The following is a 22,427-nucleotide window of genomic DNA, read 5'->3' as shown; positions in this document are numbered from 1 at the left end:
TTTCTCCTATTGTTATGAAACAAAGTGATTATATCAGTCAAAGGTAGCCGATAACATGGACGGAAGGGCAACAGCCCCATAGTTTAGTTTGATTTAAAAAAGCTTTTATGTGTGTTTTGCTTGCAGATTGTCTACCTTGACAAGGACTTAATGGATCACATTTTATCAGCTTTATTAGTTATGCACTAATGGAAATTTAGGAAAAAATGGTATCTTAACAAGCCTCTGATATTTGTTATTTGTCTTTTTTTAAGTCCTATCTACCATAATTCATTTTACTATTCCTGAAGAATTTTGAGAAAGCTGCTTGGAATTTACAACCTGCTTTTTTTTTTTTTGACCAGCACTGACAGCATAGAGTTATTGGATTGCTGACAGAGGGCTGGCGCTACCTATAGGTAGATGGCGGCCTAGAGCAATGTGAGGGCACCTCCTGTTTGGCGCAAAACACAGCAGATTCCGCTCAAGGGGAAAAAGAAAGGGGAGAGATAATGAGAATGGGGGATAAAAAAAAGAGTAGGGATAGGGAGAAAAGAAAGAAGAGAGATAAAGAGAAAGGGGAGAGATAAATAGAAAGAGAAAGAAAGATACATAGAAATGGAAGAGATAATGAGAAACAGGAGATTTAAAAAAAAAGGGGAGAGATAAAGGGGGTAATGAGAAACTGTTTGTATAATAGGGCACAGATGTCTAAAACAAGCAAGTGTGTTGATGTAAGGGACATTGTAAGCTAGGATGTTTATGTGTAGGGGCAAACATGAGTGTGCATGTGTATCTATGTGTTTATGTGCAGGAGTATGTTTTTATGGGCAGGTATCTTTAAGAGTAGAGTATATGTGTCTTCTCACAGTCTATCCATTACTGTTACTGTTTTGGGCCTAAAGGGTATATAATGAATAAAGAGTGCATATGAGCCAGTATGATAGGAGCCCTGACTGAGAGGAGACCTGAGACTGAGAGGAGGCCACTGTGGGTGCAATGTAAGTGGTGGGTAACTCTTGTTGATGCAATCTGGGCAAGTCCTTTGTGCAGTCTGGTTGCTGGGACACATTCTTCTGTGTACAATATGGGTGCTGGGGCAAGTCCTATTTGTTTAATCTGACTACTGGACAAGACCTGCGGATTTAACCTGGGTGCTAGGCAAGTCCTGTGGATGCAATCTGGCGTCTGGGGAAAATTAATGTGTATGTGTGTGTGTTAGAGAGTATGATTAAGTGTGTGTAATTTCTGTAAGTATGTTTACATATGTATGCCAGAGATTATGTTGGAAGGGGGGGCAAGGAGCAAAAAAAGCTAGGGGCAAAGATGGCACAAACATACTCTTTGGGGTTAGGATGGCACTGATAAGATGCTTGGGGGCAGAGGCACTCACAAGCTGTTTGGTACTGTGTGACAATTTGCTTGATGAAGTTGGGGGGCCCCAGGGCAATTTTTGCACCAGCGCCCTGTGGTTTCTAGTTATGCCCCTGGCTGGGACAAGTCCTACATGTGCAATCTGGGTGCTGGAGCAAATCCTTCAAATGTAATCTAGGGGCTAGGCAATTCCAGTTGATGCAGCCTGGGAGCTGGGGCAAGTCATATGTGTGCAATCTGCATGCTGGGCAAGTCCTGTGGATGCAATCTGAGTACTGGGCAAGTCCTATGTTTGCAATAAGAATGCCAGGGCTGTGCGACCTGTGATCTATGCCTACAGTTTTAGGTTTTCCATGTATTTTTTTATTTGATCTATGCCTTCAATGCTCAGTTTTCCTTGTGGTTTTCCAGTTATTCAGTTGCTCTATACCTGCAATGCTATGTTTACATGTGTTGTATATTTGATCTACACCTGAACTTCATGGGGGAGAAAAAGAGAGTTGTGAAACAGTAAAGGAGGGGACAAAGGTGGTGATGATGGGGGAGCAGCAGTACGAGGGTGGCCAGCACAGGGCACCTGAACACCTAAGCTGCTGCTTCCCAACATTAAGGAGAGAGGCAGCGGTGTAAGTGAGTGAGCTCCCAGAAATTATCCTGCTGGTTTTATATATATATAAGTCCTCCAGCATCCAGGCGCTCCATTTTGTAATAAAAAATGTCAATGCGGGGGGGGGGGCATGTGTATGATGTGTTCACATGACTCCGCCCCCAAGGGTGGTATACAAGGGGCTGGCAAAATGAGGTTTAGCCTAAGGAGGTAAAAATTTGTGCACCAAACCTACTGACAGTCACTATTCTAGCAATGTGATTTCCACCAAGACTGAAGGGAGATTTAAATGGATCTGGAACAATGAGAGGACATTGCTTCTTTGGCTTTCTGTTTCAGCTGACTTGGTCTTAGCCCATCAGCTGTTAGATGGCCAACTGCAGATTTTTTTATAACAGGTTAAATATCTCTTTAAGTTCCAAATGTTTACCTAAAAAGCCACTAATGACCATCCATACTGGAACTCTTTGCATACATGAGGCTCTTCAAGGAAACCAATGATATTCTATATATATATATAACGTGGCATTCATTGCTGGTTATTAATAAGATGACAAAAGTAGCCATCATTTTAGACATTCGGAGTAAACATTGACTACAACTAAAATTGCAATAGTCTGAAAGCTTAACAAGTACAATGATATGATTGTAAGAAATAATTACAGGAAACCTGCTATGCCAGCTAGCTAGATTTCTTTATATCCGAGAACAAAATATTTCATATGGTCTTAATTGCACATGGTGAAGTGCATTAATAACACAATACCAAAATATTAAGAATGTTAAGTATCTGAATAAACAAGTAATTTGACCAATTCAGTAGCATTTTTGTGTACAAGGTACAGCAATGTAAGAGGTAGACTGTCTGCCCTGTATATAAAGAGATATAAGCATATTAAACCCAGTGTCCCGACCTTCTTTAATATCCTTAGCATATGTTGATTATAACAATGTTAACTTCTGGCTCGTGCCCCTTAACCTCCTAATCAATCGTAAGCTCAGAAGAGCAGAACCCTCTTCTCCTCCTGTATCAGTATGTCTTAATGTATGTTAATGGAATTGTCAATTTAAACATCATTGTTATTTTCACTCATTCTATTGTAACAACACTCTATAAATAAAATCTACTAGTGAGTTTCCAGGAGAGTTGTGGTTCCAACTCACTAGCTTCATTATGCATTATGATGGGCCATCTCTGTCACGTTTCTCTTACAAGAATAGTTTTCTTGAAGGAGAATCTAACTTGAGTTAGTTTTCCTTAATGCATAGTGACCTTGTAGTGAACTCTTCTGCAAACCTTCTCTTTTAGGTGTAAGATAATGTATATGCTAAAACACATATAGCATTCAATATGATCCCTACCACAAAATCATGCAAGATCCCTCAATGGCTTGATAGCCCCAGCTACCTTCCAAACATACTAGTGTTATTTCCGTTCCCAGTTCTGGGGATACCCAGCTGTATTACGGAGGTCCATAGAGAGTAAGGTGAAAACAGCAGTGATGCAGACAGTGAAAGAGGTAACATGGGTTACATACCTGTTGCTGTGTGTCAGTAATGCAGAAGAGAAGAGGAGATGGAGCTGCAGTGAGCACTTTGAGAAACACAGAGACACAGGTGTTTTATAAAGAGATGGGATGTGACATTGACACCCAGTAGGGTGGTTATCTTCTTGCTGGAGGCATGTGGGAGGTAGTTAGGGAGGGAACAGGTAAACCAAATATTGAAATTAGGACAGGAGACAGCAGCACATACAGCAAGACAGCAAAAACGTACGTTGTTGGTAAATTCTGTTATGTTGTCTGGAACAAAGAGGCATTTAAAATCCTATTAGGTCGGTGCAATCAGTATATATGATTTCCTGAGGCAATTTTAAAAAAAAACCAGAAGCATTGTTATGTATGTATATGATATATACATAAGCGGCCCCAATGTTGTAAAAAATATGAAAAATGTAATTCACCAGATTTTTGTATTTAAAAATTGTTGTATTTAAACACACTATTTAAAATACACTAGCAACTTTGGAACACTTTTTTTCTATATTTCAGAAAATACATTACATACTTCGACAACGACTAGCGTGAGCAACTTGGGCATCAATAAGAACCTGTAAGGCAACTTGTCCCTACTTCATGGGGAAACTCAAACTGTACAAATTAGTAGCACTTTACTTTTCTTTATAATTTTTTTATTTATAATGGTAGGAAAAAAAATAATACTTCCCATTAAAACTGAATTTATGCATGAAATAATGTAGTATGATTACCTTGCTATGGTGTGAGCAGTGAAATACCAGCACATACAAGAGTTAAGCAAACATTATCTCATGTTTTATTCTACCGTAACCATATTTGCTGGATCATGAAAGTTGGGTCCTCATTAAAGGCACCATCCCTGGGAGCAAAATGTTATCTGAGGTAGAGTGACCTTCCCACTCAGGGCCGGCCTTTGGGGTGTGCGACCTGTGCGACCGCACAGGGCGCCACACTCCAGGGGGCGCCGCCGCGGGAGGAGCAGGCTCGCAAGGGAGCAGTATCGGAGGTCTTTAACAGACCTCCGATACCGCTCCCTTGTGATCCCCGCGGCAACAGCTGCTGTGCGCCGGGGTTTGCTGTCAGATCCCGGCGCACAGCACTGAAGCCGCGCCCACCGGTCTCCGTGCCCTCTGACCCGGAAGAAGAGAAGACAGAAGAACTAAGAAGAAGAGCGAAGAGGAGGCAAAGAAACTGAAAGAGGAAAGGTAGGAAAGCATAGAGTGACAGTGAGAGTGGATTGGTGTATATGTGTGGATTAGTATATATGTGTGGTTTGGTATATATGTGTGGTTTGGTATATATGTGTGGTTTGGTATATGTGTGGATTAGTATATATGTGTGGTTTGGTATATATGTGTGGTTTGGTGTATATGTGTGGTTTGGTGTATATGTGTGGATTGGTATATATGTGTGGATTGGTGTATATGTGTGGTTTGGTGTATATGTGTGGATTGGTGTATATGTGTGGATTGGTGTATATGTGTGGATTGGTATATATGTGTGGATTGGTGTATATGTGTGGATTGGTGTATACGTGTGTGGATTGGTATGCGTGTGGATTGGTATGCATGTGGATTGGTATGCGTGTGGATTGGTGTATATGTGTGGATTGGTAAATATGTGTGGATTGGTATATATGTGTGGATTGGTATATATGTGGATTGGTATATATGTGTGGATTGGTATATATGTGGATTGGTGTATATGTGTGGAGTGGTATATATGTGTGGATTGGTATATGTGTGGATTGGTATATGTGTGGATTGGTGTATATGTGTGGATTGGTATGTGTGTGTGGATTGGTGTATATGTGTGGAGTGGATTGGTGTATATGTGTGGATTGGTGTATATGTGTGGATTGGTGTATGTGTGTGGATTGGTGTATGTGTGTGGATTGGTGTATGTGTGTGGATTGGTATATATGTGTGGATTGGTGTATATGTGTGGATTGGTGTATGTGTGTGGATTGGTAAGGGTGTGAGAGTGATGGGTGTTATGCTGTACCATTTCCAATGTATTTTTCATTATATAATTATGCTCTAAAGTACATCATAACTCCCATCACTCTATACTGTTCCATACAGTGGCAGAGCTGGGAGGCAGAGGCCTTGCACCCTCACCGCAGGACTTCTGAAAGGTAAGTGAACTTCAAAGAGGGAGAGGGTAGATAGTAAGGAGGGGGTAGATAGGGAGAATGGAGTGAGACGGGGTACATAGGGCAATCATACTCCTATCATGCCAAGTAGTCTACGAGTACATCCTGGAATCTGCGGGCATGATAAGAATGTGATTGCTGTTAATCATATATATTTATATATATATATATATATATATAAATATTGTTATTTAATTGTTTTGTTATGTGTTATGGTGTGGGGGGGGTCATATTCGGTTTCGGACAGGTAAATGCTGCACTTTTGGTTTCAGTCCAGAATTCGTTTCGGTGCATCCCTACTACTAAGCCAGACAATGAAGTGGTAGGCCTACACAACATCAATGTTTGGCGTAGTATATAGTGATTGGGGTTTTGTTACAAGTTTTGATTCCTTTCTTTTTTTGGGATGGGGGGGGCGCCAGACGAGTAGTCCGCACAGGGCGCCAGAACACCTAAGGCCGGCTCTGTTCCCACTAAATTCCAGAAAGATCTTTATAAAATTTTCTTCCAACAGAAATACATGTAGAAAGTCTTGTGACTTTCTCTGTTCAAACACAACATTGAGCTAATGCTAATGTCCTACTTATCTAATAAAATAATTTCCTCTATAGACTTTTAGTGTGTCAGGCTGGATGATTGAGGCCGAGATATTTTATTGTAGGTATGATACGGTCAGTGAAAAATGTGTAAGCCCAATCAACCTCTCTACTGGACATACAGGTATATATATGAATATATATATATATATATATATATATAGGTATCCAACATTTTTCACTTAAGCAAGCTATATGAAATATTCCATAGAAACACTCTTTAGAATACTGAGGTAAGCCTGTATTTATTGCTACAAGAGAGCTACTACTTCCTCTTTTCAGCCCTCCTTTTGCTTTAATTACCCATACTATTCCTTTAGAATGTAAGGTCTCAAAAGCCCACTGTTCCTGACTGGAACTTTTTATAAGTACCAAACAGCTAGATGGCAAGCTCTCTGGATGTGTATGTATGCATTAATGTATATTTGCAATGTGTGTTAACTGCCCCACTAAACTTGTGCAGCGCTGTGTAATTTGTTGGCGCTTAATAAATAAAAAGATAATATACCGGTATATTCGACTTTTGTGACCCCTAGTGTAGAGAGATGTCTTCTAAAAGACATCCAGGCACACCCCATTGTAAGGACATTCAGCTTAAGGACACACTAGAGTAAGGACACAGTTGCAACACAACTATTCCCCTGTTTACGTATGCTCGCTTTGCAAGAATGAACATATGACAGCATGACACAAGCACGTCAGTTCATCTTTGGAAAAGTGGTGGAAATAAAAGGCAGAGCCTTACTCTAAGTATATTTTCTTTTACATACATGCTCTGGACCCCATTGTGTACTTTAATATGGGTTATGCCTTTATAACCACATTCAAAAGAGATGGAAAACTACAATATAATATAAATGTACTAATTAAATGCCTTGTTGATGTCAGAGGTCAGAGGAGAATGGGCAGACTGGTTAGAGTAGTAATTCAAATAACCACTCGTTACAACCAAGGTATGCAGAATACCATCTCTAAACGCACAGCACGTCAAACCTTGAAGCAGATGGGTTACAGCAGCAGAAGGCCACCCGGGGATGCCAATCCTGTCAGCTGAGAACAGGAAACTGAGGCTACAATTTGCACAGGCTCACCAAAATTGGACAATGGAAGACTGGAAGAACGTTGCCTGGTCTGATTCCAGCTGCGACATCCAGATGGCAGGGTCAGACTTTGGCATAAACAATATGAAAGCATGGATCCATCCTGCCTTGTATCAACGGTTCAGGCTAGTGGTGGTAGTGTAATGGTGTGGGGGACATTGTCTTGGCACACTTTGGGCCCCTTAGTACCATTCGAGCATTGTTTAAACACGACAGCCTACCTGAGTACTGTTGCTGACCATGTCCATCCCTTCCTACTTCCAGCAGGATAATGCACCATGTCACAAAGCTCATATCATCTCAAACTGGTTTCGTGAACATGACAATGAGTTCACGGTAACTCCAATGGCCTCCACAGTCACGCACATTTGGGGTACGGGTGATCCGCATCATGGATTTGCAGCCGACAAATCTGCAGCAACTGCGTGATGCCATCATGTCTACACGGAGCAAAATCTCTGACGAATGTTTCCAGCACCTTGTAGAAAGTATGCCACGAGGAATGAAGGCAGCTGTGAAGGCAAAAGGGGGTCCAACCTGTTACTACCAAGGTGTACCTAATAAAGTGGCCAGTTAGTGTAGATTTTGCTTTTGTGACACCTAGTGGCTAAATGATATATATTGGAATATTTATTCACTCAATATAAAGTAGCGTAAAGGGGTGCGGGACCAGCACGATATTTGTTTGAGATTCTCTGTATTCATTTTAACACTTGCATTTCAGTCAATACCATGAAAGTTTTGTTATAGGAATTTTAGCAAGACTTCTGTGAACTTAACTGCAACTTAATCATGGTTTTGAAACAAGAGTATTTAAAAAAACAATTGCTTTCTATGAGTTCAATTGAAATTATTATGGGAGTTATTTTGCTTTATTCTAAATTTAATATGAATATAGGCTACTATACATTATTATATTACATTATTATAAATGTAAGCAAAGCTGTAACTTTGGACTCCAGCGCTTACCGTTTGAGTCTCTGGAAATGCTCAGCGCTCCATTGTTTTTTCAGCCATCTTCCAGGCAACATTGGAGTTCAAGCAATGGTAAATAAATAAGTAAATATAGGTGGGAAGATTGCTAAGCACCAAGCATTTCTAGAGATATCAGACATGCCATGTGGATTGTTATGAATTATGTGGTCTTTCTGGCAATATGTTCTCCTTTGGCAACTGAAGGGCCCTCCCCACCTGAGAGATCACCTGGACATTGAGTGCATGTTTGGGCACTGCTGCTGAATACTGTTGTTTGTCACATAGGGTATTTGCTTACACACCGGGCATGAGCTGCGTTACTAAACAGTGTAAGTCGTTAGTGTAAGTCTTTAGTGTTAGAGCGAGTGCTAATTTATGGTGTTGGGGAGCGTGTATGTATGTATTAATGTATGTGTGTTAGAGTGAGTTTATGAGCATTAGTGTGTGATGTTAGCGTTAGCGTGTGGTGTATTAGTGTATAGTGTTAGAAGTGTGTGCTGATGTATGGTATTAGCATCAGTGTGTGAGTCAGCATATAGGGTCTGAATGAGTACATTAGCGTATGATGTTAAGAGTGTCAGGGATGAGCCTAGAGTTAGTGGTGCAGAGGAGTGTGTGTCTATGTCTAAGTGTATTTTGTGGTAAAGTGCTGCCGTATACTGTTGTGTGTGGGGTGGCAAGTGTTTGGGTGCTAGGTTGGGTGCATGTTGTGTGCATGGTGGGGGGAAAACTTTAAAAAAGACAGAGAGAGGGGAGACTATAAGGGGAAATAGGGTAGAGGGAAGAATAAAGGATAGAGAAAAGGGAGTGAGGGAAAAGAGAGAAGAGAAAAATGAGAGAGCAAAAATATGTTGCATGTGATTTCAATGATGGACACATACTGTATGGTGGTCTCATAATAGCACAGAGTACATTGATTCCACCTTTCAGCTACTGTGCATCCGATAACATCAAAGGAAACCTTCCAATTGATATTAATGTAGATTGTTGCCACAGCGGAAGCTCATTACAGCCAATGTGGTTTAGCTGGCAGAGTATTTCATGTGACAATTATTGTAATGAAAGGTAAAATATATGCTTGGATAAGCTATGCCCATGTAACTCCTAATTCAGTGCCATATATTTAGTAAAGGAGTAGTGTACAGGCTTTCTTATAGGCTATGGATTTAAGGTATTGATTTTTTATTGTTTGATCTGCACATTTCAGTGTAGACAGGCAAACCCTGCCTTTTCCAGGATGGTTAACGCTAGTTAATTGCTAATCTTAGATTCCAAATTGCCTGTGCCCTTTCTTGCTCTTGAAAACATAATATCTGGAAAAGCCATTGCTTCTTTGCTTCAGACCTACTCGGTGGAGGAGCCCAAAAGGTGTGGAGGCCGGGTGCATAGTACCAAGGTTCTCAAATGGCTAAAAACATTGATAGGGTGTATAAAGTAACAAGAAGGCTAGGCATTGTACAGTATACTTGCTGACTGGATGCGTTTTGCCCTTTTCATGTTTTTTTTTCTCTGCAGTCTGGTTTAGTATATATTTGTTGGGCAGGACTGGATAGTACATGTTGCCTCCCTGAAAGGATGCTTCATTTATGGGCCAATAGTAGAGGACTAGTAACATTCAGTACTGGGCAGTCCAATGAGAGACTGAAACAGGCAAAACACTATTTAACAAGTGAAAAGCACACCCCACGCAACCCACCTAGGAAGTGTACCTCTTGACCTCAAGGGACACTCTTTCTTAAGCCTTCTATTTATTTTTTTTGCTATTGAAAATTTTATTTTGAAGAATACCTTAAATTCCTTTTTAGCTTTTAATCAAAAAAAATTTGCAATTTATTTTTAAATGTACTACTAATGTAGTTGATTGACAATTTGTACTTGTTGATTAGCCAGTTGTATAATTTTACAAAGAATCAGAATATTGACTAAATGTATTGGCATTAGCTAGAGATATGTTTCTGTTTAGGCTTCTGTTTTTATGCTTTGATTCCTGCTGTGTACGTCTTCATGGGATCATTCTCCCACTCAATTAAGGAGGACAGTTTGTTGCGAGTTTTATCCTCAATAGGCCATCCCCAGGCCTGGAAAAACGGGACGAGGTTTCTATTCACTGCTCGTGAGAATGTCTCCACCCACAGATTCATCTTCTCATTTTTGTCCTTGCTGACATTCGAGAAAGTTTGATACTCTGAGAAAACACGTTTAAACGGGTCCCAGCCAAAGCCCTCTTGTAACTGAAATAAGACAAAAACAAATGACTTATAACAGAGTCTTCTGTAAATCATGGATTTATGACACCTTACAATCTACCACCAGGAACGAGCACGGCCACCTGTGATGATGCGAGGGATCCTAATTTATTTTACTCTGAGAACAACAAATATTATGGTGCAGTCCAGGGCCAGACTGGCAATGACAGGGCAGCCATGGCACTTTAAGGCCAGTGGCTGTCTGATGATGTAAGTGTGGCTGACGGCTGGATATGCGCAGCTGCATGCTATGTTTTTTGCTCATGCAGCCGCTGCATGCAGCACGTGCCCTGCCACTGGTTAAGCATAACAGGTTAGTGTGTGGCTTTTATCGGCCAGCAGCCCACAACGCATTTGCCTGGTGTGCCAGATGGCCAGCCTGGGCTTGATGCAGTCCATGAAGATATGCTGAAAATTATCTAAATTTGCATAGTAGATGATGCTGTCTGGTTGAGCAGTATAGTCATTTTTGGGGGTACGTTCTCACTGCTTTACTTTTTGCAGTATAACTCTAATGCCAAATACCAAGGTAAGGTTCTATTTTAAAATAAATACATGGTTTGTGAAAATGTATGTAATGTATTCATATGACTGACTGTGCTGCAAGTGCGTATAATGTAACATGGGACCAGTACTCGGGCAGTAAAAAAGTGAATATGGTATGTATAAATCCATGTTCTGCTGTTTCTGTGCACATTATTGTGATAACAGGGCTGCAGAACACTTGGGACACACAATATTTTTAATGAGGAAGTGGGCAGGGAGTGCAGTGACGCCGCTACAGTTTCCCCGTAGTGACCTGGAGACCCAGAGAAACGGTCCTTAGTCGAAACCTGGAGAGGTCCCAGGTATTCAGATATGTATCCTAAAAGTGGTCTGCTGTCTGACTTCCCTATGTGGTGATCACATAGTGTCAAATACTATCTGTGTAACAACACTCACACTGCACACTTTTACATTGTCTTAATGCTGACTCTTGCTGACAGATACCTGAAGATAAGTTTCCAGTGCAGTCCACACAGACCATTCGTCTAAGATAGTTCCATTTTTCAGATAGGCTTTGATTCGTTCATCCCTGTTGTTTGGCTGTAGGCTATTATGAGCTTGATCTCGTGGGATTCCCAGGACGGTCTCATGTACATAAACAGACCATAGGTTACATGTGGCTTCTGTGGTATGTGGGGGGAACTCCCAATAACCTCTCTGCTGATTATGACCAAGCTCATGTATGGGTCCCCATAGGCCTGATTTCTTGATGCTCTCAAGGTCAGTCAATGCCTTTGCAGATTCCATGTGGCACATGATGGGGTACCCAGCATGCATCCAACCTATACCAATAAAAAAAACAACACTCAAACTACAGTCTATTCCAGACACCCAACACAGGAGAGATGGTTAACTTAAGATAGCCCCTACAAAGCTGCTGTGCATCTAAGCATAAACAAAGGGTGCCATAGAACTCAATACAGTAGGAATACCCAAGCTTCAAATAAAGATGACAAACTAAATGTCCAAACTGCATTGCCAGTGCTCACACAGAAGAAATAATTGTCATGACAACACTGCTTGTGATTGTAATATATCTTTGAGAATCTATTAGAAGACATTTGGAAAAATATATTTTGCAGTGCATCTTATATATCTTTGCATTTAGACGTGGTATATAGTGGATTAAATGAGAACTTACCAGCTGAGATCTGTACATCTGTTACAATTCTCTCAGGGCGCAAACACTTTTTAGGAGTCGCTGCAAGCTCAGTTATAGCTTCCATAAAAGTATCCCAAAGGGACAATAGAGATTCTGGGTCATCTAATGCGCGTATTGACTCTGACGGTACTGTCAGTATGATATTTTCCGCAATTAACTCAGCCCATGGAGGTCGGAGATTACGGATGTTTTCTCTCCAGCATGTGAGGTTGGTCTTGCCTGAAAGAAAGAATAGGTTGGACTCTTATACCAACAGGCCAAGGTGACAGGAGGCATTTCATGATGCTTCCACAAAACAGAAACTTGTCAGGGACACCAAAAGATATTGTAGCCAACAAAAAAATGATATACTTTGCAACAAAGTAGAAGAAAGTTGTTATCAACAAAGTAGAAGAAAGTTGTTATCAACAAGTCTATACACTATCAATATGTCATGATTCACAAATACATGTATGTATTACTAATTGCTAATCCCCTCTGCATATTCTAGTTTCTCTTAGCTTTTGCAGTTCCCTATTTGAGGATGATGCACTGAATACTATAATACTCATTGGCATTCATTATTGGATGTTCTGGTATATAACATTGGCTTCTGGTATATAACATTGGCTGAACAAAACTCTAGAAAATGGCTTGCAAGCACCATTAAATAACAAAACGAATATTTCCCCCCAAAAAATAACATACAAAAAGAAAAATGCATAAAACAACATAACTCAGGAAGTTATAACACAAAATAAGTCCAATGAGTCATCCTCCCCTATAAATTGTTCACCACACAATAATGGAAGGTAATGATATGAGACTTAACTAAAAACAGTTTTCTCTTGATCTGGCAATGTTCAAGAGAGGAGAAGAACAAGTGGGTATTCACATGTATCTAAAAAAGCATATTACTTAGCATAAACTGTTTTGAAAACCCCTGCCATAAATGAGAAGCAGTTATACTAATTGTAATCAACTAGTGACATTAAGGCTTAATCGTTAGAACGAGACTTTTACCAACAAAATAACAGATGCTGTTTATAACCTAATTTGGATTTTTCTGGTTTATATACAATGCAACACATCATAGTTCCGGACTTACCTTTTATGTATGTTGCGGCTGGTTCTGCTCCATACACTGTAACAGGGATCATTCCCAGCTTGATCTTAGCATTGACAATGATGTACAGGAGTCCACCCCAAACACAAGATATCTTAATCTTCTCACCAAGAACACACATTTTGTTCACGACCATAGGGGCTCGACAAAACTTGTCTGCAGAGCTTAGGTCATCTGTTTGACAGCCAACCTGCACCTAGATAACACCACAATTATTAAGACAGGCACAATGTATTAGGGGGGACTAAAATTTAGCCAAAATAAACTCGTGCTCTATAAATATAAAAATATTTTCCAATAACGGAAAACTAAAAAAAAAACTCAACTAAATATTTTCAAGACCCTTGGCAAACACAGAACACCATAAACTTCTCAGGCCCTGTCCTTACTTATTGTTTCAACAATAAGCAAGGACAATTTAATGTTACAGGGTACTTTCTATTGATTAATTATCATGCTACAGAACAATTGTTAAAGGAAATTCACTTTAATTGTGGAGTAATAAAATGATCTTTTCAGGACCACTTTGACTTTTGATGTAAATCTATTGTATTGATCCAAGCATTAAAGATTGCTACCTACCCTTTGAACGTGATTGCAAATGAAAAATATCTATAAAACAAACTTTAGCTAGGAATATTTTTAATCTTGTACATCAATATTTTATCTGCCTCCCACCATTATCGTTTCATCTTTGCTTCCATGCCATCTTAAATCCCTTCCATTATACAAATTCTAGTCTAATACTAATCTTTTTACCCACAAAGATTTTTTAACTCCTCGACCCCAGGCTTTTGCAACCTTACTCCATCCTCCTCCCATTTCTTTCAAGTCTGTTTCCACTCCAGCTCCAATCCTCCTTTCTAGTCCTACAAGCTTTCATTACACTACATTCAAAAACTCAAGATGTTCCTTTCGTCTTCTTCACCATGCATTTATTTATACTACCATTTAAAAGTCTGGGGTCACTTAGAAATTTCCTTCGGTTTGAAAGAAACATAAATATTGTCCATTAGAAAAAATGGATCAGAAATACAGTGTAGACATTGTTCATGTTCTAAATTACTATTGTAGTTGGAAATGGCTGATTTTTAATGTACTCATAGGCATACAGAGGACCTTTATCAGAAGCCATCACTCCTGTGTTCCGATGGCAGGTTGTGTTCACTAATCTGAATTTAAGTTTAGATGGCTAAATGATCATTAGAAAGCCATTTTACAATTATGTTACACAACTTGAAATGCCCTTGTTTTCCATGAAAACAGCTAAGTGACCCCAAACTTTTGAGCGTTAGTGTATCTGTCTACTTTAACCTCAATAGGAAAAGGTTCTCAATCCTGTCAAGTAGCCCAGGACCCCGCTCTCCTGCTCTCTTCAATGCAGTATGCCAGTTGCAGCTCCATCTGATATTGTTTTGAGTTATTACCTGAAGACCTTGCCCAACAGCTGATGTTGGAAACATAATAACTGCTGTTTTTCCAGGAGGCAGATAAAGTCCAGTGCTTCTCCATGCATCCTCACCTGGTAAAGTATATCAACATTACTACATATGGATATCTCAAAGTGACACAAAAGAGCTATGTAATGGAAATGTGTGCCAAAGCCTCCAAAAGTGAGGAGGACACTGTATAAAAAGTGATTTCAGTGCAAAGTATGAAAATGTGACATATCAGCATAGCAACCAGTTGAATGAACCAATCCAATGGATGCTGTAGTAGTAAAACCACTTTCCAAAGTTTGCACCATAATCGCTTTGAATAGATACCACCAACAGAAACTACTTTTTATGCAAATGTAGTAAAATGTTACCTGGATTTGTAGCATCTATATGCACAGTAACTGAGGGTTGATGCTGAAAAGAAAGGTCATCCAGTGTCTGCTTGTCCTCTAGATTCAGGCAGCAGACATCCTGAGCCAAACAAAGAATTAAAGCCTCTTTAGAGTTACTTGTCACGGGGCATTCTTTACTAACACAGGGGATCACACTTCCCCGCACAAGACAAGCAAACTTTTCCTGCTGGGAAGAAATGAGAGGGCTGGCTGGCAGCTTCATGAATCTGGAAGCATCTTGTCTGAGCTTCTGCATCCAGGAGCTCAGAGGGGGTTTTATTTCTGCCCCACTTTCTAAGTCCTTCTGCAGTAGGCAAAATGCTTTGGGGAAGTGATAGCAGCTTGCAGCACCCTCAGGGTCTAATGTCTTATAGATACCTTGAGGAACAGTCTTCTCAAGGATGCTAATTCCAAACTTATTCAGAATTTTATTTCCTGGGTAATTGGTAAGTACATTTTGTCCTGACTTTCCATAAGACCAATACCATGCATGGCCGGCAATAAGGAGGCCTCCTCCCTCCGCTACAAACCGCTGGATGCTTGCTGCCTCAGTGTCACTGTATGACTCACAACAATACACACTGAGGCCTGGAACTAAATTTGATATTTCACAATTGATACCCTCTTGCTTCAAGATTTTAGCAAATGAAGCCTGATCCTGATGAACACCAATAATTCCCTTTCTCCCTATGCCCAGCCATGATATGGCATTCAGCATGAATGTTTTTAGCTCTGGTTTAGCTAGGTAACCTTCATGTGTCCCCACAACCACACGTCCTCTTCCATAATATGTAGCAGCAAAAAAACACTGATTGCTGTTGCTCAATCCAACTGGAAATGCCAAAGGTCCATGAAGCAGAAGCTCTGAGGGGACACTTGAACCGCTGATGTCTAACTGGGGCACACCTTGACAAAGATGCTCCAAATCCTGGGAAAAGTTGACACTGTAAGAGAAGACACTCTGGTAATACAGTAATAATTACTCCACAGACTACATGTAAAAAAACAATCCATTAGCCGTACTAAGCGAATGCAGAATAGTAAAAATCGTACAATGAAGTAGAATCACCAGCATATATTATTTTCTGAGGATGACTTAATAGCTGCAACTCTTTAGGAGGTTTCACATTCATGTGACATGAGTTATATCTTAAAGTCATGTCTAATTAATTTTATTGAGATGGGCATTTTTTAGCATCATGATTATAAAGACCATTTAAATTATTATTTTTAATTATACATTATAACCTATATATTGGGAATATCTTGCTAGGGTTTGGAATAGCCCTACTGAAAGTGTGGGTACATTGGGTACAAAAGTTAAAGCTAAAGAACACGCAAAACTCTTTGGCTGATCCCACATAGAGACTATGCTGGGAGTATTAATTGACTATTATTAATATTATTATACAATTAGAATACTTAAGTGTACCCTAAGAAAATCACTCCACTTACAGTTTTGCATCCAATTTACCAAAACAACTTCAGATTTTTAACCTGATCATATCCATGGGAGTATATTCTGTGTTAGTGGCCTAAAATAGCTGAAGAGATCACATCAGGGAGGCATGAAGCACAATCAACCTCACTAATCAAGAGTAGTGGTTTATAGATCATATTCACTCCTTTGTGATTTGTGGTATCTTAGTTTGGTTTGGTAAATTTTTTAGTTAGTGTGGTCCAGTGTGCAATGACTAGTAGAAAGCTATGCCTTTTCATATACCTACTAAATAAAATATGTAGTCATAACTCTTGTTGTACAGTCTGCAGACTGCTTTTATTATTTAGAGATATTGGTCCTGGTTTGGGTAATTCAATGTAAAAGAACATGTGAGTTATGGAGATATGGCTGTGTTACGTGACCCCGCAGTAGTCGAGTGGCAGCACTGATGTTGTGTGTGTTTGTCTATATGTATGCACCCTTAGTATATGATGTCAGAGTGAGTATGTGTTACTGAACGGTAATAGAGTATGCATGTTAGTGTATGGTGTTAGCATGAATGTGTTACTGTATGTCATTACAGTGAGCATGTAATAGTGTATAGTGTAAGCATGTGCGAGTGTGTGGTGTTATCATTGGTTATATGTATGTATGTATGTTAGTGTGGATGTTAATTTTCACAATGTCTATGTTACACCAGTTGGTAGGTGTGAAGTTAAATAATAAAAACTAAATTTAAAACCTAAAGATCGGTAAATGATATTCAAAATCCAGAAACAAGAATTACATAACAAAAATTACATAATAACAGTATTTAGATATCAATCACTAACAGTAATTATACCTTACAGGTATACAGTAGTAAAAATGAAGAAATGAATGCGCATATACTTACTCTGTGTACAATGGGCTCCACGGTATACTTTCACTAACACTAAATGTTCCTTTCTCTCCATATTTACCAGTAAAGTAAATACCAGACACTGATACTATTTTGTTTCCAGGAAACATTTGCAAAACATTGTCACTGCTGTAGCTGTTTGCCCAGTGCCAGGCCTCTGCTCCAATTAGCAGACCTCCACCTTCATGCAAGAAGGATATTATCTCCTTAGCTTGATTATCATCATAGCCAGTAGTGCATAGGACTCCAAGACCCTGCGTGAGACCAGGAGTTGTTTGCACATTCCATCCTGAAGCAGAGAGATTCTTTGCCAGAGGTTCCAAACTGTTGTGGACTCCAATTACTGCTCCAGGGCATGGACTTAGCCAGGACACTGCATTCTGCAAGAAGCCTGTAAACTGGGGGTTCATCAAATAGGACTCATGAGCCAAAACCACCAGTCTACCCTTCCCATACCGAGATGCAGCTATGAGAACATCTTCTGCAGGAGTCACAAGAATAGGAAATGCGGAGTCTCCATTAAGAAGCAATTTGCAGGGTACGCAGTTTCCTGTGAAATCCAGGCATGCGATACCCCGAACCAGTGAACGGTAATCTTCATTAAATGCCATGTTCCCTATTGTTAAGAAACAAAGTCATCAGATGAGTGGAAGGCAGCAGAACAACTGAAACATAGAATCTGACAGCAGATAAGAACCATCTAGTTTTTCTTGACTCAAAATTCCCTAAACATATTTCAATGAAACACTCAATAGGCAATGGTATAAGTTTACAAAAAAATTTCAGTGTTAGTGTATGTCTTTTACATTTTTTTTATCATCAAAATGATATTTTTAAAATGCCACCCAAATGATTATTGGGAAAAAGCTAAATAGATCAGATCTCTCTCTTTTAAGAACCCTATTGAGCAGAGTGGCAACATGAAGGTTGATTACCCAATAGAGTGATCTTCCCCCATGTTTTGTGCCAGATGGCTGACGCACCACAATATACCACTGAGTTCTTCTGGATTAATAACATGTTCTACTAGATGGACTCTGTGCCATTTTCCAACTTGATTAACTATGTAACATACTTTGAAATAGCTCTAGCTTTTAAAAAGTTCACATCTCTTAACTGGACGGAGACAAGATAAGAATCATTTGCCTCATCTAGTCTACCCAGTTTTCATCATGTAAGGATTCAGACCTTAATCAATACCTAGTATCATCTCAGGTTCAGGATAGCTTTATTCTTATCATGTGCATTTTTAAATGCCCTTGCTGTATTTGCATCTACCACTTCTGCTGGGAGGCTGTTCCAGTAATATAAATCTCAGTAAAACAAAACTTCCTTACATTACATCTAAGCCACTAAGCCTCTAGTTTTAGATTGTTGGTATTGATTCTCCACCTTGTGCTATACATCCAGTCATTTGTTTCTTTCACATCTCCCCTCCCTCTTCTTTCCTCCAAGCTATACATATTCAGACTTTTTATCTAAATAAATACTTATTTGGTGACATCCTTGACATCAATGTGTATTTCACTACATTATCTTTATGTGGCCATGACAAACATTTTTCCACTTTCTGTAGTAATGTTTAGCTGTAATGCAACTAATGTCTGTTTCTGTATGTGTGTTTCTAAACTCTTAGCACACAAGAAGCAAACCATTCATACGCCATATAATACGTTCATTATGAAGTAAGGCAAGGAAAAGTAACTTTTGGATCCTTCCTGTTTTAAAAATGATTTTTTTTTCTATTAGAATTGACAAAACATCCTTTAAGTGGTATGAGTCTTATAATGCCATAAAAAAAGAAATCAGGTAAATAAGAAAACGACTGCAAAAGAAAGTAGGGTAAATCAAAAAGTGGTTTTCAAATACATCAACGGTAAAGTAATGTAAAAAGAAAATGACGCACCCCCTAAAAACCTTTTTAAAAAAGTGGGTACGCTTACTAAAGGTGGCAAGCTGAAAGAAAACTACTGGTGTATTGTGGTGTGGAAGATCTCTGGCACAAAATGGAGGAAGATCACTCTGTTGGGTAATCAACCTCCATGGCGTGCCTCTGCTTAATATGGTGCTTACAATAGAGATCTCTGATCTCCACAACTGGGCCATGAACACTAGAGGGGATAGCCTTACATAGCACATTGTACTGGTGCCGCCTGTCCTTCTGAGAGGAGAACTAGGAAATGGCGTCCTGGAAGGTGCTACTTAAAACCTGTCCCAGATATATCATCACCACTGAAGAAACTGATGGCAGACATCTCGCAAATTATCTGTCGAAATACTACGTTGAATACATTGAAGATAAAGAGGAGGCTACTTCCGGAACTAAAATAGCTTCATTTTAATTTTGAAGGATTCTTTTGTATCTGGAGATGGGGGAAATCAAATGTGATGTCACTAAATCAAAACTTTATGTAATGTCCCCACAGAAGGATTTAGAAAAATAAGAGACTGGGTAATCAAATTATTAGATAAAGATTAGATAACGTTGTACAACAAAAGAGACATTCCAAGAAAGAGGTTCTACTCTACAGACAGGTTTTACAATGTTCATTGTACATTATAATAATATTTCCAGACTTTTACCCACGCTCAACTGAACCAATGCTTAAATTCTACAGCTGGAAATAATAATACAAAATAAACGCTACATAATTTGATACAAATGCACTTTTTTTTACCAATAATTTCTCTTGTTAAATATTTGAGTAACGAGGCATGAGTACACACTTTGCATGCATAAAACCATGTATATGTTTCTTGGTTTACAGTCCAATAAATGTACATTGAACCCCTATAACACAAAAGTACTGATCATAACTTTGAGATAACCCACTCTCTAAGTTTCTACTCGTTACTCACAGGTTACTCTGACCGTTGCTTACCTATGTTATAAAATCAAACACCTGTAAGTGAAAACAAATAGCTCATACAGACAGACTAAGGCGTAACACAGGATACATACAAAATACATACGTGTAATGCCAAAGATGAGACGAGATTGAACTGCAACCACAGCTGTACAACACACAGTATTTATGCAGGGAAGGGGTGTGGCACTGACAGCTCATAAAGTAGTTGCATCCGTGCTGGAGTAGGCAGTACTGTGGGATGTGGTAAGGGAGGGAAGAGAATAGCAAGATATGGAGAGATGAAGGACAGAGTATGATGACAGAAAGGGTACAGCACGTAGATGCGAGATTGCTGGAAAGGGCCCTTATACTATCTAAAATAAGAAAGCGTTACAGGATAGGTAGCTCAACAATATAGAGGGTAGGACCAAATGAGAACTGGTATTGAGATAAGGTTGTGTACCCTTTACAACCTAAAGCAAATGGATATATTTATAGAAACCAACTATATGAAATTTGTACATATTTCACACAAGAGACATTATCTCTTGATGTTATAATCAACTGCCTTGAGCATATTGTATTATTTTAATAACCAGTTTTTTTTTTTCCTCCCCATTTTATACCTATTTTATCATAGATCTTATAGGAAAGTTATTTTATGCAATTTATTTTAGCGTCTAGCTGCAAGGGCCCTGCAGCTGACCCTATTTTTTGTATTTATTTTTTTGTATTTGTTTTAATAAATGTATCTATGTTTCTAAACCACTACACACAGTTTTACTGATTTACTGATACTTTTAAACATTCTATATCATCACACACACAACACCAGCTGTATTCTAACATACCATTCAGGGACCTTATTAGAGAACAGTAATAGTTTTTATACCCAAAATAAGAAAGCAATGAGGTTTAAATTCAGATTAAAGCGGATCTGTCACCATGATGGTTTTTCACATAAGTGAATTAATTCACTAATAGTACCTTTTGGCTTGTACTGTTTGCTTATCAGTCACTGTTTGGGAAAAACAAATTATTGAAAATTTACCTTAAAACTGAGGTTGGCAGCAGCCAATTAATAATTTCCTGTCCAAATATACCGTATCTGCCTTTCCCTCACCCTGCCATTTAAATATGGAATATATAAATGAACCTGAGGCTAAAATGGTATGTTATATTAGTAACAAAACACATCAGGAATAGTTTACAAACCTTAACGTGTAGACACCGGAAAAGCAACATATGTACATATGTTGAAAAGCCCCTTAAATACCGGGATTTATAACCCTAACCCGTCCGGCTTTCCTTTAAATACCACTGATTCCTCTTTGTATGAAACTCCACTTACACATGTGGCTTAAGACAATATGTTTATTAAAATAACAAATACATGTATGTGAGTATCCAGAGAAGCGTCTGAAATACAAGGTTCTATGACTCTAACTACACTATGCTAGTGACTCTGTGTGTACATGTAATGATGGGGTGTCCCTGTCACCTTGATGTTATCCTAAGACTTCCCCCACAGTGAAGTTGATGGTCTTCAGGGCAAATTCAGGGTGGGTCTCTGGAATGTTGATATTATCTCCTGTCTCCAGCTTGTCATCTTCAGCTAGTCATCAGCCCAGATACAATCTCCTGCAGTTATTTTGTTGTAGGAGACAATGTATAGAGATTGTATCTCCTGTTTGTTGTTCCCACCTGGTAGAGAGATAGCCCTTTGATGTAGGCAATTCCTGGACATTCCGGTTTTGCCACTAGTGTAATTCCTTGAAACTGGTTTACTCAAGATGAACCCCACTGTGTTGGGAGATTAATATTTGTTACAACATAAATTAGAGAACTTTCAATATGCAAGTACTCGTGTTAAACAGTAAGAGTATGTAAGATTAGCAGTTTTAAAGCGGGTTTAAGATAAAGTAAGTACATAATACTTACATAAATAGTGCTTTAATTAAAATAAATGGGCAAGATAGTGGGAGTTCCCCTTTAAATCCCATAATTGTAGTAAAGAAATAG

General features: G+C 39.1%; 1 protein-coding gene across 2 annotated transcripts; it reads right to left on the bottom strand.

Moving 5' to 3' along the window:
* Positions 1-10,075: 10,075 nt before the first annotated feature.
* LOC128491077 (TRPM8 channel-associated factor homolog) lies at positions 10,076-20,609 on the bottom strand. Of its 2 annotated transcripts, none has more exons than XM_053463248.1 (8): positions 20,530-20,609; positions 17,551-18,172; positions 15,194-16,158; positions 14,811-14,905; positions 13,366-13,579; positions 12,258-12,497; positions 11,561-11,898; positions 10,076-10,555 (listed from the first exon to the last, which is right to left on the bottom strand). In XM_053463248.1, exons 2-8 carry the CDS (start codon positions 18,165-18,167, stop codon positions 10,298-10,300), a joined length of 2,727 nt encoding a protein of 908 aa, XP_053319223.1. In that variant the 5' UTR covers positions 18,168-18,172; positions 20,530-20,609; the 3' UTR covers positions 10,076-10,297. The 2 variants fall into 2 exon arrangements, with proteins under 2 accessions (XP_053319223.1, XP_053319224.1); XM_053463249.1 differs by having other exon boundaries at positions 20,439-20,540.
* Between the last annotated feature and the right edge of the window lie 1,818 nt (positions 20,610-22,427).

The sequence above is a fragment of the Spea bombifrons genome, chromosome 4 (genome assembly GCF_027358695.1).
Source record: "Spea bombifrons isolate aSpeBom1 chromosome 4, aSpeBom1.2.pri, whole genome shotgun sequence".
In the NCBI taxonomy this organism is placed as follows: domain Eukaryota; kingdom Metazoa; phylum Chordata; class Amphibia; order Anura; family Pelobatidae; genus Spea; species Spea bombifrons.
Note: the sequence above shows the minus strand (reverse complement) of the source record. Positions and strands in the feature narration are given on the sequence as shown.